Source organism: Mobula birostris, chromosome 8, assembly GCF_030028105.1.
Source record: "Mobula birostris isolate sMobBir1 chromosome 8, sMobBir1.hap1, whole genome shotgun sequence".
Classification (NCBI taxonomy): Eukaryota; Metazoa; Chordata; class Chondrichthyes; order Myliobatiformes; family Myliobatidae; genus Mobula; species Mobula birostris.
In genome coordinates, this window is record NC_092377.1 from 140,168,535 (window position 1) to 140,181,404 (window position 12,870).

The 12,870-nt window shown below is 43.1% G+C and overlaps 1 protein-coding gene across 1 annotated transcript; it reads left to right on the forward strand.

Moving 5' to 3' along the window:
* The first annotated feature begins 10,279 nt into the window (after positions 1-10,279).
* LOC140201789 (transcriptional and immune response regulator-like) lies at positions 10,280-11,089 on the forward strand. The gene has a single exon (XM_072266479.1). It carries the CDS (start codon positions 10,356-10,358, stop codon positions 10,662-10,664), a length of 309 nt encoding a protein of 102 aa, XP_072122580.1. The 5' UTR covers positions 10,280-10,355; the 3' UTR covers positions 10,665-11,089.
* Positions 11,090-12,870: the final 1,781 nt, after the last annotated feature.

The window sequence follows — 12,870 nt, forward strand, 5'->3', positions numbered from 1 at the left end:
GTCTTCTCTCTTTCCCCTCCCAAGACAATATATTTGTGACTGCAGTGAAAACAATGACAAATAAGATACAACTTGTCTGCAAGAAGCACTCTAACACCCTTTCTGTGGCCATATAAAATGTCCGGGAGATGAAGCAGTCCTGGCAAATGCAGCCCCTCAGCTGTTTCCTCTAATTGAATTCTGTAGTTCACTATTGTTCTGAAGTCTTTAAGGTGGGTGAAACACAGGCGCTCGAGTTGCTTGCATTTCCTTTTAAGGCGCCTCTTTTGGATATTGGCTTCGGTTCACAAAAATAGCATATGAAGCCATTCTATCTTGAAGTTAGTACAAGGACAGCAATTCGAAATATGCAATTTTTTAACATTATACTATTTAAAGGTTTTATTTTCCAAAACTGCTGACTGTTTGTGTTGATAAGAATCCCATAAGAATTTGATGCTATTATTAGAATTGCTGAGTGGGAGATGAAGAAGTATTTTTCACCCATGAGGATCTGGAGCTGATTGTCTGAAAGGGTTTTTAAAGATTTACAGTATATATAAGCTCTATTTGTCACATGTACATTGAAACATACAGTGACATGAATCTGTTTTTCGTCAAATCAAATCAGTGAGGTTTGTGCTGGGTGGCCCGCAAGTGTCACCATGCTTCCAGTGCTAACATAGCATGCCCATAATTCAACTAAACCAAACTCTGCATCTTTGGAATATGGTGGGAAACCAGAGCACTCAGAGGAAACCCACTCAGTCACTGGGAAAATGTACAAACTCCTTACAAATAGTGGCGGGAATTGAACTCCGAATCCTGTAGGTGGCGCTGTAAAGCATTATACTAACTGCTGCACTACCATGCCACCCCCCTACTCGTTCCCCACCCACCCGCAGTAGTGGAGAAAGAAACCTTTAACACATTGAGGCATACGAATTCTGATGTTTGCAGCTAGCATGGGGAAGAATCAGTTCAACGACCCATCTCAGAGGCGCAAATTTTCTGCGATTTTATAACTCAGGTGGTGCCTTTGAATGTTCAGGGCACACCATATGCGAAGCATGAGGCTAAAAATTCAGGCGCTGGAAATGCAGGAATTTTGGAAAGTGCAAACCATAGCGGATTCAGCCCAAAATATTGCTGGCATATTCCTCTCTACCATTGATAGTATCTACATGAGGTGCTTCCTAAAGAAGGCAGCATCTATCACCAATGATCCCCACCATCTGGGCCATGCTAACTTTTCTCAGTTACCACCGGGCAGGACGTGCAGAATCTTGAAGTCCCATAACCCCAGATTCAAGAACAGTTGCTTCCCTTCAGCCACTCAGTTCTTGTACAGCCTTCATCACCCCCTTGGCACAGCAACACCATGACCACCTTATCCTACAATGGAATTTATTTTTATTGTTCTAATAGTGTTTTTTCATGTAGAAAATGTGTATCACTTATGTTTTCCTTGCAAATATGCCGATGATTCAGTTGCACTTGTTTTTCATTGCGCTTGTGCACACATCTCTGTGTGCATCTGACAATAAACTTGACTTTGACTTTAAAAGATGTGACTTTAAAATGACGCATAGAAAGAAAAATTACAGCACGTAATGTACCCAGCATTAACCTCCCATTGTTTTGCTTCAGTGTGTTGATACATATTTCCTAAAAGTAGAATTGACTGACAATGCTCTGACATTATGTAGATTCTCTGATTATTGTCCTACTTATTTGATTGGAATTAATCCAGAAGCTACCGTTGACAACTTTCATAGCCGCCAAATGAATCCTAAATAGATTGTGGATGTTGTTGACAAAACCAACATTTATCGCCATGCAGAGGCTGTTTCAGAAAGCACTTATAGTTAGCAGATGGCAAGGGGCAAGGCCACCAGACTAGGTAGCCCAGGTTCATTCCTGACCTCAGGTGCTGTCTGTGTGGAGTTTGCATGTTCTCCCTATGACCCGATGGATTTTCCCTGGGTGCTTGGTTTTCTCATATGTCCTGAGGCTGTCTAGCTTGATAGGTTCACTGGGCATGGTAAAGTGAATGTAAAGTTAAAGATTAGCCTTATTTGTCACACGTACATTGAAACACAGTGAAATGCAAATCAAATCAGCGAGCATCGTGCTGGACAGCCTGCAGGTATTGCCACGACTCTGGTGCCAACATAGCATGCCCACAACTCACGAGACCTAACCGTACATCTTTGGAACGTTGGGGGAAACTAGAGCACCTGGGGAAACCAGAACAGTCATAAGGTGAGCGTACAAACTCCTTACAGAGAGTGGCAGGAATCGAACGCTGGATGCGCCGTAAAGTGCTGCTACGCTACAACACCACCCTAACCTAGTATGTAGATGAGTGACAGAATACGGCGGAGGGAGCTGGCGAAAATATGGGGAAAGTAAAAACTGAGATTATTGTCAGATTAGTGTAGATGGTCAGTGCAGACTCAGTGGGCTGAAGGACCCGTTTTGTTGCTTTCTCTCACTGTGACTCTACGACATTACTGAACTAGATGGTTTCTAAAAAACAGAGAAATAATTTCATATTGCTAAGAGCACGTGCAAATTGCATTTTTTAATCAACTGAATTTGCATTACAATTTCATTTACATTATGGTGTGAAGTAGAACATGGTTAAGTTACTAGTCAAACAGCTGAAGTACTGAACTACTAATCCAATGACATGAGTTTAAGTCCCACACCATTGTCAAAATTCTTGCCTAAGGGTGACCTGCAGGCTAGCAGAAGGAAGGAGCACCTTACAATTCCTTTGGTAGAGATGTATCTCCACCAGTGTCAAAATGCCTCCTCAGTCTAAGGGCAATGAGGGATGGACGATAAATGCTGGCATTTCAGGTGAAGTCCACGTCCTGTGATGCAATAAATGAAAATGCCGCAGCAATTGAGGTGAGTTTTGAACTCATAACACATACAGCATTAAGCTAGGGCTTGAAGATGTTATGTCCTGTAATCACCCTGTGCTAATCGGCGCTGGAAACGAGCTGAGGAAATTAATCAATACTTCTAGCTGCTGATCACTATCCGGTGATCCATGCTGGACCACTATTAGATAGTCCTTCTTCAAGTGGAGACACAAAAGACGACAGATGCTGGAGGAATTCACTGCTGCATGTCCCGTTGTTCCTCTAGCATTTTGTTTGGTTCTTCATTCCTGAAATGCCTTGGTTGAATGCCCTAGTTGGGCGGTCTTTCATTGATTCTGTTATGGTTATTATTCTATAGATTTATTGAGTATGCCCACAAGAAAATGAATCTCATATTGTATATAGTGACATTTGATAATAACATTTATTTTGAACTTTGAAAATGGTTGTGAGTATGTGTTGCCCTTAATAGAGCGATCATCTGTCAAAATTAGCCGGGGAAGTTGCAGAAAAGATTGCGTAAGATTTTGCGTAATGTTGTAATTTTGTTTACATTATTGTGCTTCTGGGTCTGGGAGTCTAGATATTTTACTGGGACAGGGCAGAGGCATGGGTGTTTGGGCTGTGTGTGCCCTGCAGACCATATTCATCAGGGGCATTGGCACAGCCTCCAGAGGGCTGGGTGGTGGAAGGAGTAAAGGACCTGGATTTCCATAATATCTAGGAGTACAAAATGGGACTAAAATGTGCTATTTATGATTCAACTTGACACTATGAAATAATATTGTCCAAGCAATGGCTGTAGTGATTCAGTTAAAAAGATACAAAGAATCAGGTTTGTTCATCTGAGAGCAGAGAAGATTGAGGAGGATCACAATGGGTTTAGACAAGATAAATAGAAAGAGGCTGTTCCCATCAAAGACATAAGAGATTTAAAATGATTGACAAAATATCCAGAGCCGACGAGAACAATTTGTTTACTGGACACGATTAGCTATGATCTGGAATGCGCTGCCTGAAAGAGTGGCAGATGGAGCTTTAATTGTAGCTTTCAAAAGAGAGTTAGATGAATATATTTAGGTAAAAGCTTTGCAAGGCTCTGAAGAATGGGAAGGACTTGATTGTTCTTCAGAGAACTAGCACAGACCTGTTGGACAAATGGCCTCCACTGACCTGCAATGCTGCCTCAGTTCCATGCTTTAATGACAGTATTTATTTATAAATTCTGCCATCAATATTTGATGAGGGCAAAGATTCTATGACTAATTTTTCTTAAAAGTTTGCATGAACACTGCTGCTATTTTTATGCTATCATTCCTGCTTTGCTAAGATTAGCAAATGGTGGCATTTCCCTTCTATCGACATTGAATTCTTTCCCCAATTACCACAGACCTTCTGTGCCATCATAGTGCCGAGACAGCAGAGCCAATGTGCAAACATTAGCAGTGAAAAGGTGCATTTCTGCTGAATATTGAATAAGACATAACACACAGGAGCAGAATTAGGCCATTCAGCCTATCAAGTCTGCTCTCTCATTCCATCCATCATGGATGATTTATTTTCTCTTTCACCCTCTTTCTCCTGCCTTCTCCCTCTTGACAACCTTACTAATGAAGAAACTATCAACCTCTGCTTTAAATATACCCAATGACTTGGCCCCCACTGCCTTCTGTGGCAATGAATTCCACAGATTCACTACCTTCTGGCTGAACAAATGTCTCCTTATCTCTGTTCTAAAGGGATGTCCTTCGATTCCGAGACTGTCCTACACCCCCACGATAGGAAGCATCCATTCTGCCTGGGCCTAGTCTGCTCAGAGGTGAGAGTGAGTCCCATTTAGAACAAGTCAAACTGCATCCCAGTCCTCTGGCTCACTGAAATGTGGTACCGATCTCAAATCTGACCTCGTGCCATTGCACCGTATTTGGTCACAGCACGTGGCGGCCAGAGAACTGTATAATTAGTTTCTGAGTTTCCAGTTGCTTTATGTTGTCAATTGCAATACTGATCTCCACTTATTACTTAAGTAGCCGATCAAACGTTGCAGGAAGTCCAGCGATGAAGGTTAATTAAACATTGCTGTGAGTATTTGAAATCATAGCTTCCCTGAAAACCTTGAGTGTCCTTTATTGTACAGAGCCCTGTTATAAGCCATCACTTCCATGTAACTTAGGTTGTGGTAATGGTTACTGTATAAAGAAGTATTTTTTTGTTGTTCATCAACAAATGATGCAAAGATATTTCCTGGGGGTTAAGTGGCAGACTTAACACTGCTGCAGTCCAATTCACAAGTGCCAACTTTCCTGATACCTTGCCGACTGTGAACTTAGACAATAGGATTGGCTCGTGACGAAGCTAGCAACATTGCCTGGCCGTACAGCGACATGATGGTCATGATGCAGGGGGGAATGGTGTTGACTGAACATCGAGAGTACGGTGAGAAGGAAATAGACATATTGAAGTGTACTTTTAACAAACTTTCCGCAAGCTGTGGTCACTGACAGTGCATAACCTTGCAGGACGTAAGTTCCTAAATGTCATTAGCTTATTTAAGAAGTTTAAGAGACTACTAGACAGGTATATGGAGGAATCTAAGGTGGAGGCTTATATGGGAGGCAGGGTTTGAGGGTCAGCACAACACTGTGGGCCGAAGAGCCTGTACTATGCTGTACTATTCTATGTTCTATGTTATTTTATCACCATTTATGAAATACAAAGAAATGAGGGCTGTTGTTGTATCAGCAATAAATTATCACATAAGGCATGGACAGACATCTTGGTCATCACAGATGAACTGGTCCAAAGAGCCTATTTCTGTACTGTATAACTTTATGTCTCTAACTGTATTTACTACTTTTGTTTTGAAACTAGATCATAAGAACGAGATGCAGGAGACAGCACTTCAATACTATTCAATTTTCTGCAAATTGCTTGATTCCTCTGTAGATCAAAACTCTTACCTCAGTCTTCAATCCACTCAATGCCTCATCCTCCACATCTCTCCGGGATATTTAACCCTAAGCATACACAACTCCCTGGGAGAACAACCTTCCTCTCATCCGAGTCTTAAATTGTTGACTCCTGAACCCCTGAGACCCACTATGCTGATATACAAGTGAGCAGCTCTATCATCACGTGATAGGGTAAAACACCAAAAAAGTATTTTCTCCGAGGATGATCTCGAGCCAAAGCTGCACTGAAAGTGGAGCCAGTTCTGTATGTTCTTTACATTAGTAGCACCAATTTATCCTTCGCTTTTCTTTCTCTCTCATATTTTCACAATTTATTTTTACCCTGCTTGAAAGTTATTATTTCAAACTGTATTTCACGGAGAAGGTGCCACACTTATTAGGATACCAAAGGTCCATCAAACGTGGTGTTGTGATGTGTACTGTTATTATTGGTTTTCTGCAAAACTGCAGAAAGATGCACTTTTTGAAATGATTAATTTATGATTGTGCCACTTTTCAGCTGGGAGAGAAATAAGCAATTTAATATTTATGAATTTTAAAATGGTTGCTGATAGAGAAAAACATTCTTATTTGACTCTCATTTGGCCACTCAGGAGAGAGTCTGTGATCTTTGTCATGGGAAACTTCGCATGGGCTTTGGTTATGAAATTGAATTGTAGCTCCCACTTTCATTCTAACATCTAGAATGCACCCTAAATAATGGGTATGGTAGGGTGTAAAAGCCAATAGAATCTACCAGTAAAGGTAGTGCAGCAAAGGGCAATCAAAAATGAAAAAGATAGCATTTTTCTCCTGTGCTTCAGAATATGATAAATATTTTAAAACAAGGATATCTGACGGGGGTTTGCATTGTATAGTCCAGCGAGACAGACTTTTCTATAGTGACCATGAGGGAATTTTCTGGACCACTTTGATGTTGAATGTAGACAAGGCTGGAACCATTATTTCAGAAGGAGATGATCATTTAATATTCTTTGCTGAAATAATGCAGAAAAGCAACCTTCATTGGCAAGGAACCCCAAAGGCAGCCAGCAAATAAATTTTTAATAATCATGTAAATATCAAAAAGGAGGCAATGGGCTCAAACCGCAGGAAAGGTATGCAAATATACCCGGGCAACTACATTACAATGTCAGCCGATTAGATGCAGAGGTCTGCACAAGGAGAAACAAAATTAGCTTCTTACATTTTAATCTGCTTTCAAATACTTGTTCAGTTCTGTGATATCAAAGATGACTGTAAACACTCAGTGGCCACTTTATTAAGTACATCTGCACACTTGCTCATTAATGCAAATATCCAGTCAGCCTATCATATAGCAGCAACTTGGTGTATTAAAGCATACAGAGCAGGTCAAGAGGTTCAGTTGTTGTTCAGATCAAACACCAGCATGGGGAAGAAATGTGATCTAAGTGACTCTGTCCATGGAATGATTTTTGGTGCCAGACAGTTCTATGGGTGTAAATGCCTTGTTAATGACAAAGATCAGAGGAGAATGACCAGACTGGTTCAAGCTGACAGGAAGGCGACAGTAACTCAAATAACCACGCGTTACAACAGTGGTGTGCAGAAGAGCACCTCTGAATGCACAACACATTGAGCTACAGCAGCAGAAGGCAATGAATATACACTTAGTGGCTACTTTATTAGGCACTGAATGTACCTAATAAAATGGCCACTGAGGGTGGAATCATAGAATTGTTGTGGAATAGAAGAGGTTAGTTGGTTAATTAAGTCTGTGCTGACCTCTATCAGTCCTGTTACCCTGATCTCCCCTCATTGTTCTGATAATGACTCTCACACTGGCTGATCCAATTTGATGCTGATGGCTCTGTTGACTTTGTTTTTGATACTATTAAGCCAGAGAGTTCCAGATGATATGCATTCTCAGAATATCTGTTGCCTCGGATTTTAAATCTTCTATCCTGCCCTTATAGAACATACAACACACAGGAACAGGGCCTTTGCCCACAATACTGTGTCAAACTAATCAATTGAGTAATTGTAAGCCTAAAATAAACTAATTCTTTCTGTCAATGCAGTGCTCATGTTCCTCCATTCTCTGCAAATTCATGTGCCTATCCGAGAGCCTCTTAAATGCCTCTATGGGCTAAATACAGGACATTGGCAGCAGCTGAGTGGAAACCAAGGTTAGCATGAACTGGCTGGGCTGAAGGGCCTGTTTCCATGCTGTATTTCACTTTGACTCTTTGACTCTATCACATTTGCCTCTTCTACCATCCCCTGGTAGAGCATTTCAGGTACCCACCATTCTCTGTGTAAAAACCTTACCTCACTCATCTCCTTCGACCTTTCGCCTTGTCATAGTCATAGTCATACTTTATTGATCCCGGGGGAAATTAGTTTTAGACATTAGGGTTGTATTAGACATTATGAAGGTGAAAGAAAGATACTGGCTGTCTACTCCACCAACGCCTTTCATATTGTGAGGCTGTGCTGTCTTGTCCCGGACCCACCCACTGTAGGAACCATCCTCTCCACATCCAATCTATCTAGGCCTTTCAATATTCGATAGGTTTCTACGATATCCCCCCTCATTCTTCTAAACTCCTGTTAGCACGGGCCCAGAGCCATCAAAAGCTCCTTATCCATTAACCCCTTCATTCCCAGAATCATGAACCTTCTCCAATGTCAGTACATCTTTTCTTAGAAAAGGGGACCAAAACTGCTCACAATTGTCCAAGTACAATCTGATCAGTGCCTTAAGAGCCTCACCATCACATACCTGCTCTCATTTTCTAGTCCTTTATAAATGAAGGCAAATTCAATGTTAGCATTCATTGATTCAACTTGTAAGTTAACCTGTAGAGAATCCTGCACAAGGACTCCCAAGTCCCTTTGCACCTCTGATATTTGAAAATAGCCTATGCCATTATTCCATTTACCAAAGCATGTGGCCATACATTTCACTGCACTATGTTCCATCTGCTACTTCTTTGCCCATTGTCTCAATACATCTAAGTCCTTCTGCAGACTCCCTGCTTCCTCAACACCACTGCCCTGCCACCTGTCTGCAATTTTGGCCACAAAGCCATCAATTCTGTCATCCAAATCGTTGATGTATGATGTGAAAAGAAGCAGCACCAATACTTACCCACTCGGCGGTCTGGACTCAGCCAGGGTACGGTTCGCTCCCCTGAAGCAGGTGCGTGAATCTGACGAGATTGATGCTTTCGCGGGCAGTACAGGAGGCCACAGCTGCAGGAATCTGCAGCAACAAGCAACCTGCTGGGGGGGATCTCCATGGGTCAAGCAGCACCTGTGAGGGAATATATTGACAATTCCCTTCCCCATCAGCAAAGAGATTCTGCAGCTGTTGGAAATCCAGAGCAACACACACAAAATGCGGGAGGAACTCAGCAGGTCAGGCAGCATCTGCGGAGAGGAATGAAGAGTTGACAGTTCGGGCTGCGATTCTTCCTCAGGGCCGGAGAGAGGAAGAAGCTAGAATAAGACGGTGGGGAGGAGGGGAAGAAGTACAAGCTAGGAGGTGATAGGTGCAGCCAGATTGGTGAGGGAGGGGGAATGAAGTAAGAAGCTGAGGGGGGGGGGGGAGGTTGGATAGATGGAAAAGGCTGAAGGAGAAGGAACTTCCTTCCTGCCACTGATTGAGTTCCTCCAGCACATTGTTGCTAGTACTTTTATAGTTTTTGTGGCTGTTGTCCATCGGGTTCGCCGGTGGCAGGAAACCTGTGCGGGAAGGTTTTATAGCGGAAAAGCCATTACACTGGTGTGGTTCCACTCTCTCAACCTCAGAAGTCCGGGTCTAGGGGTACGAGCGAGCATCACAAACTAGGTTGCATCCTTGGTCGCAGAAGATGATCATGACCTGTCCCGTGCCTTGCCATGCCCAGCACTTTGCAGTCCCACCTTCCTGGCTATTGCATGTCACCATAGCTCTCATCTGCACAGTCCGCTGGAGCTGACTTCTCATGCTAGGTCAGGCATGTAAATATCGCACACAGGATGGTAGAGCACCAGGCAGGCCATCTGAACCTGGTCTTGTGCGAATCTTGATGCCAAATTCTAAACGTCCTCCTCATAGGTATCAAGAATATCAAATTGTCGGACAATATCAAATCAACCTCAAATTGTCCAGAATTATAAGACACACATTTCTGCAGTACTATGAATGTATAAAATCGACAGTATTGCTTGTCTGTATTTATACAAGCTGTGCAAGGCTTTTATTTTAATTTTGGGAAATAGCTTGCATGCAATAAAATGTTTAATTCTGCGGAAGGGAGAAGTTGTAATAAGTGCATTTGCAGATGTTCCACGCGTCTGTACAGTTTGGTCTGGGGAGTACAACAGACACAGAGGTGGAGCTTTTGAAGGCGCCAGGGCTGGGCGGATGCTGTCCGTGTGGACGCCCTGGGATCAGTCGTGCAGGCTCTCTTCGCCTATAAATACCAGGCGGTACGGGGCTCTGTGCAGCTCCTGAAGACTTGCAGCCTTGGGAGGCCTGGCTCAGAGACAAATCACCATGAGCTCAGCCGAGGAGTGCGGACCCTACTCTCAGCTGGTCAGCCCTCTGGTTTACGGCCAGCGCTTCGACACGCACCTCCGCAAGGCAGCGCTGCCTGACATCTTCCATTCTGTCAACCACACGGCGATGCAGAGGCTGTTCCAGAGGTCCGGGGACAAGAAAGCGGAGGAGAGGGCGCGGATCATCTGCTCGAACCAGAGCAGCGAGGAGATCAGCCGAGCGCTGCTGGCTCTCAGAGTCCGCAGGAAAGCGAAGCTCATGCAGTTGTTCCGCATGGGTTGGAAATCGATGAAAATCTTCTCGTAGAGTGGGAGTCCGTGGCCGTTTAGCACCGCGCACCATCTCCCGAGCATGTGAAGCTCTGCAAAGCGTGGAAAGGATGGAACTTTCTTCATTGCAAAAGTTCGCTTCGTGAAGCGGCTTGAGGGCAGAAGAAATTAAAATAAAGTTTCGAAATGGAATGGACACTTGCATCTCATAGATGCGTGAATTCAGTGGCCGTACGGACTGACGAAAGTCCCGTTAAGGAACTGGTTTGATGGCCACTTGATAAATAAGGACACAAGTTGGTAGATTTTCAGGAGCAGCTGGAGAACTTTTAAAGGACTTTTGAAACAAAATCTCAGGAAGAACAGAGTGTACAGTTTATTTATTGTTGACGCTGGCGGTAGAGCCAATTATTTTGTTAATGATGCGGTGATTTCGTAATTTAATAAACATTGAAAACTGTATTTACGCTTTGGTTGTTTCTTAAGCCACCTAGTTCACACCCCAGGTTAATAGCGTGCTCCCTTTGATACCTGCATCTGATTTGGAGACACAAGGGACTGCAAATACAGGAATCTGGAGCAACAGTCAAACTGCGAAGAACTCGGCGGGTCGAGCAGCATTGGCCGATGGAAGTGGATAGTCGGGAGTTTGGGGCGAGACCCTTCATTTTGGACACTGATGCTGCCTGCTCCGCCGAGTCTTTTCTGCAGTTTGCATTTTGCTCCAGTACACCTGAATTGTTGCGTTTAAAATTCCCACTTCTGTTCACGAACTGATTCAGAATCAGGTTTATTATCACTGGCATTTGTCGTGAAAATTTGTTGTTGGACGGCAACAGTCCTGGGTGATGGGGCTTCATAATGATGGATGCCGCCTTTTTCAGGCATCCATCATTAAAATAAAATCATTTTGATTTAAATCTTAGTATATACTAAACAATATATTGGTTTTAAACGGAACATGTTAATTGTCGTAGTTACCTCTGGAATTGTGGCAGTCATTTCGATTATCTAGGAACATAACGGATTTTTTTTAAGATCCAAAGCCACAGTTTTTTAAGAGCACGGTTTATCGGCAAGGAATCGGAATATGAGCCAAAGGTTTAATGTCATTGGATATGTCGTGAAATACGATGTTCTACGGCAGCAGTACGTAGCAATACACAATAAAACAATTAAATTACAGTAGAAGAGCGTGCGCGCGCACACACACATGCGTACATAAAGTAAACAGTGGGAAATAGAGGAGAAAATGCTAAATAAAAGTGAGGAAATGTACACGGGTTAACTGCTCATTCAGAAATCTGATGGCACAGGGGGAAAAAAAGGTACTCCTAAAACACGAGTGTTTTCAGGCTCCTTGGGCATGTCTGGGGTGGTGGGGTCCTCAATGACAGACGCAGCCTTTTTTTTGAAGATGTCAAAGGGTTAATAGTAGAGTGAAGTAGAAGGATACAAATCTCTTTTTCATGTTCAAGTGTGATGTGCGAGGCATGCTGTACTGAAAGTGCGGTAGGTGCCTGGAATTGCTACCAGGGGAGGTGGGGGAAGCAGAGACGTTTAAGAGACACTTATAGACATGTGAACAGGTAGGGAATGGGTCAGGGTGAGTTAGGCATAGAGGGATACGGAATTAACGCAGGCAGATGGGACTGGGACAGATGGGAAAGCTGTCAGCCTGAGGACGAGCGGAGTGAACTTCAGTGAACACGGCATTCTGATGTAACGCCAATTTACGTGAAACTTAAATTGCCGGCGATCGAGGGGATTACTGGAGTGCCTTCCCTGCTCTGTAAGATCATAGAGAAGGGAAGGCTGATGTGTGGGAGCATTCAGTTTTGTCTAATCCTTTGCAGACAAACTACAGTATCCCAAGGCACATTCTGATTAAAAATGTCTCTTCTTCAGACCACATTACATCACACGTAGAGGTCCTTCAGGTTAACACGAGACCTTCTGCTTTTATTTCTTCGGTGGGAAATATTGGAATAACGAGTGTGTTCCCTTCAGTGAGCAGCCTGGTTATTACAATTTCTTTGCACTGTGCCATCCTTTAACATTTGGTTGAGAATCTTTGAGCATCTGTGTTTATCCTACATGTTTGCTTTTAGAAACAGTAACGATTCCCAGCTCAGTGACAATAGCATCTGGTTTCTGTTAATGCTACTACCATTCAACAGTTTATACCAAACAGACCTGTCCTCCTGCACGGCCTCGACTTCTCAAATGTGCTATCCTGATAG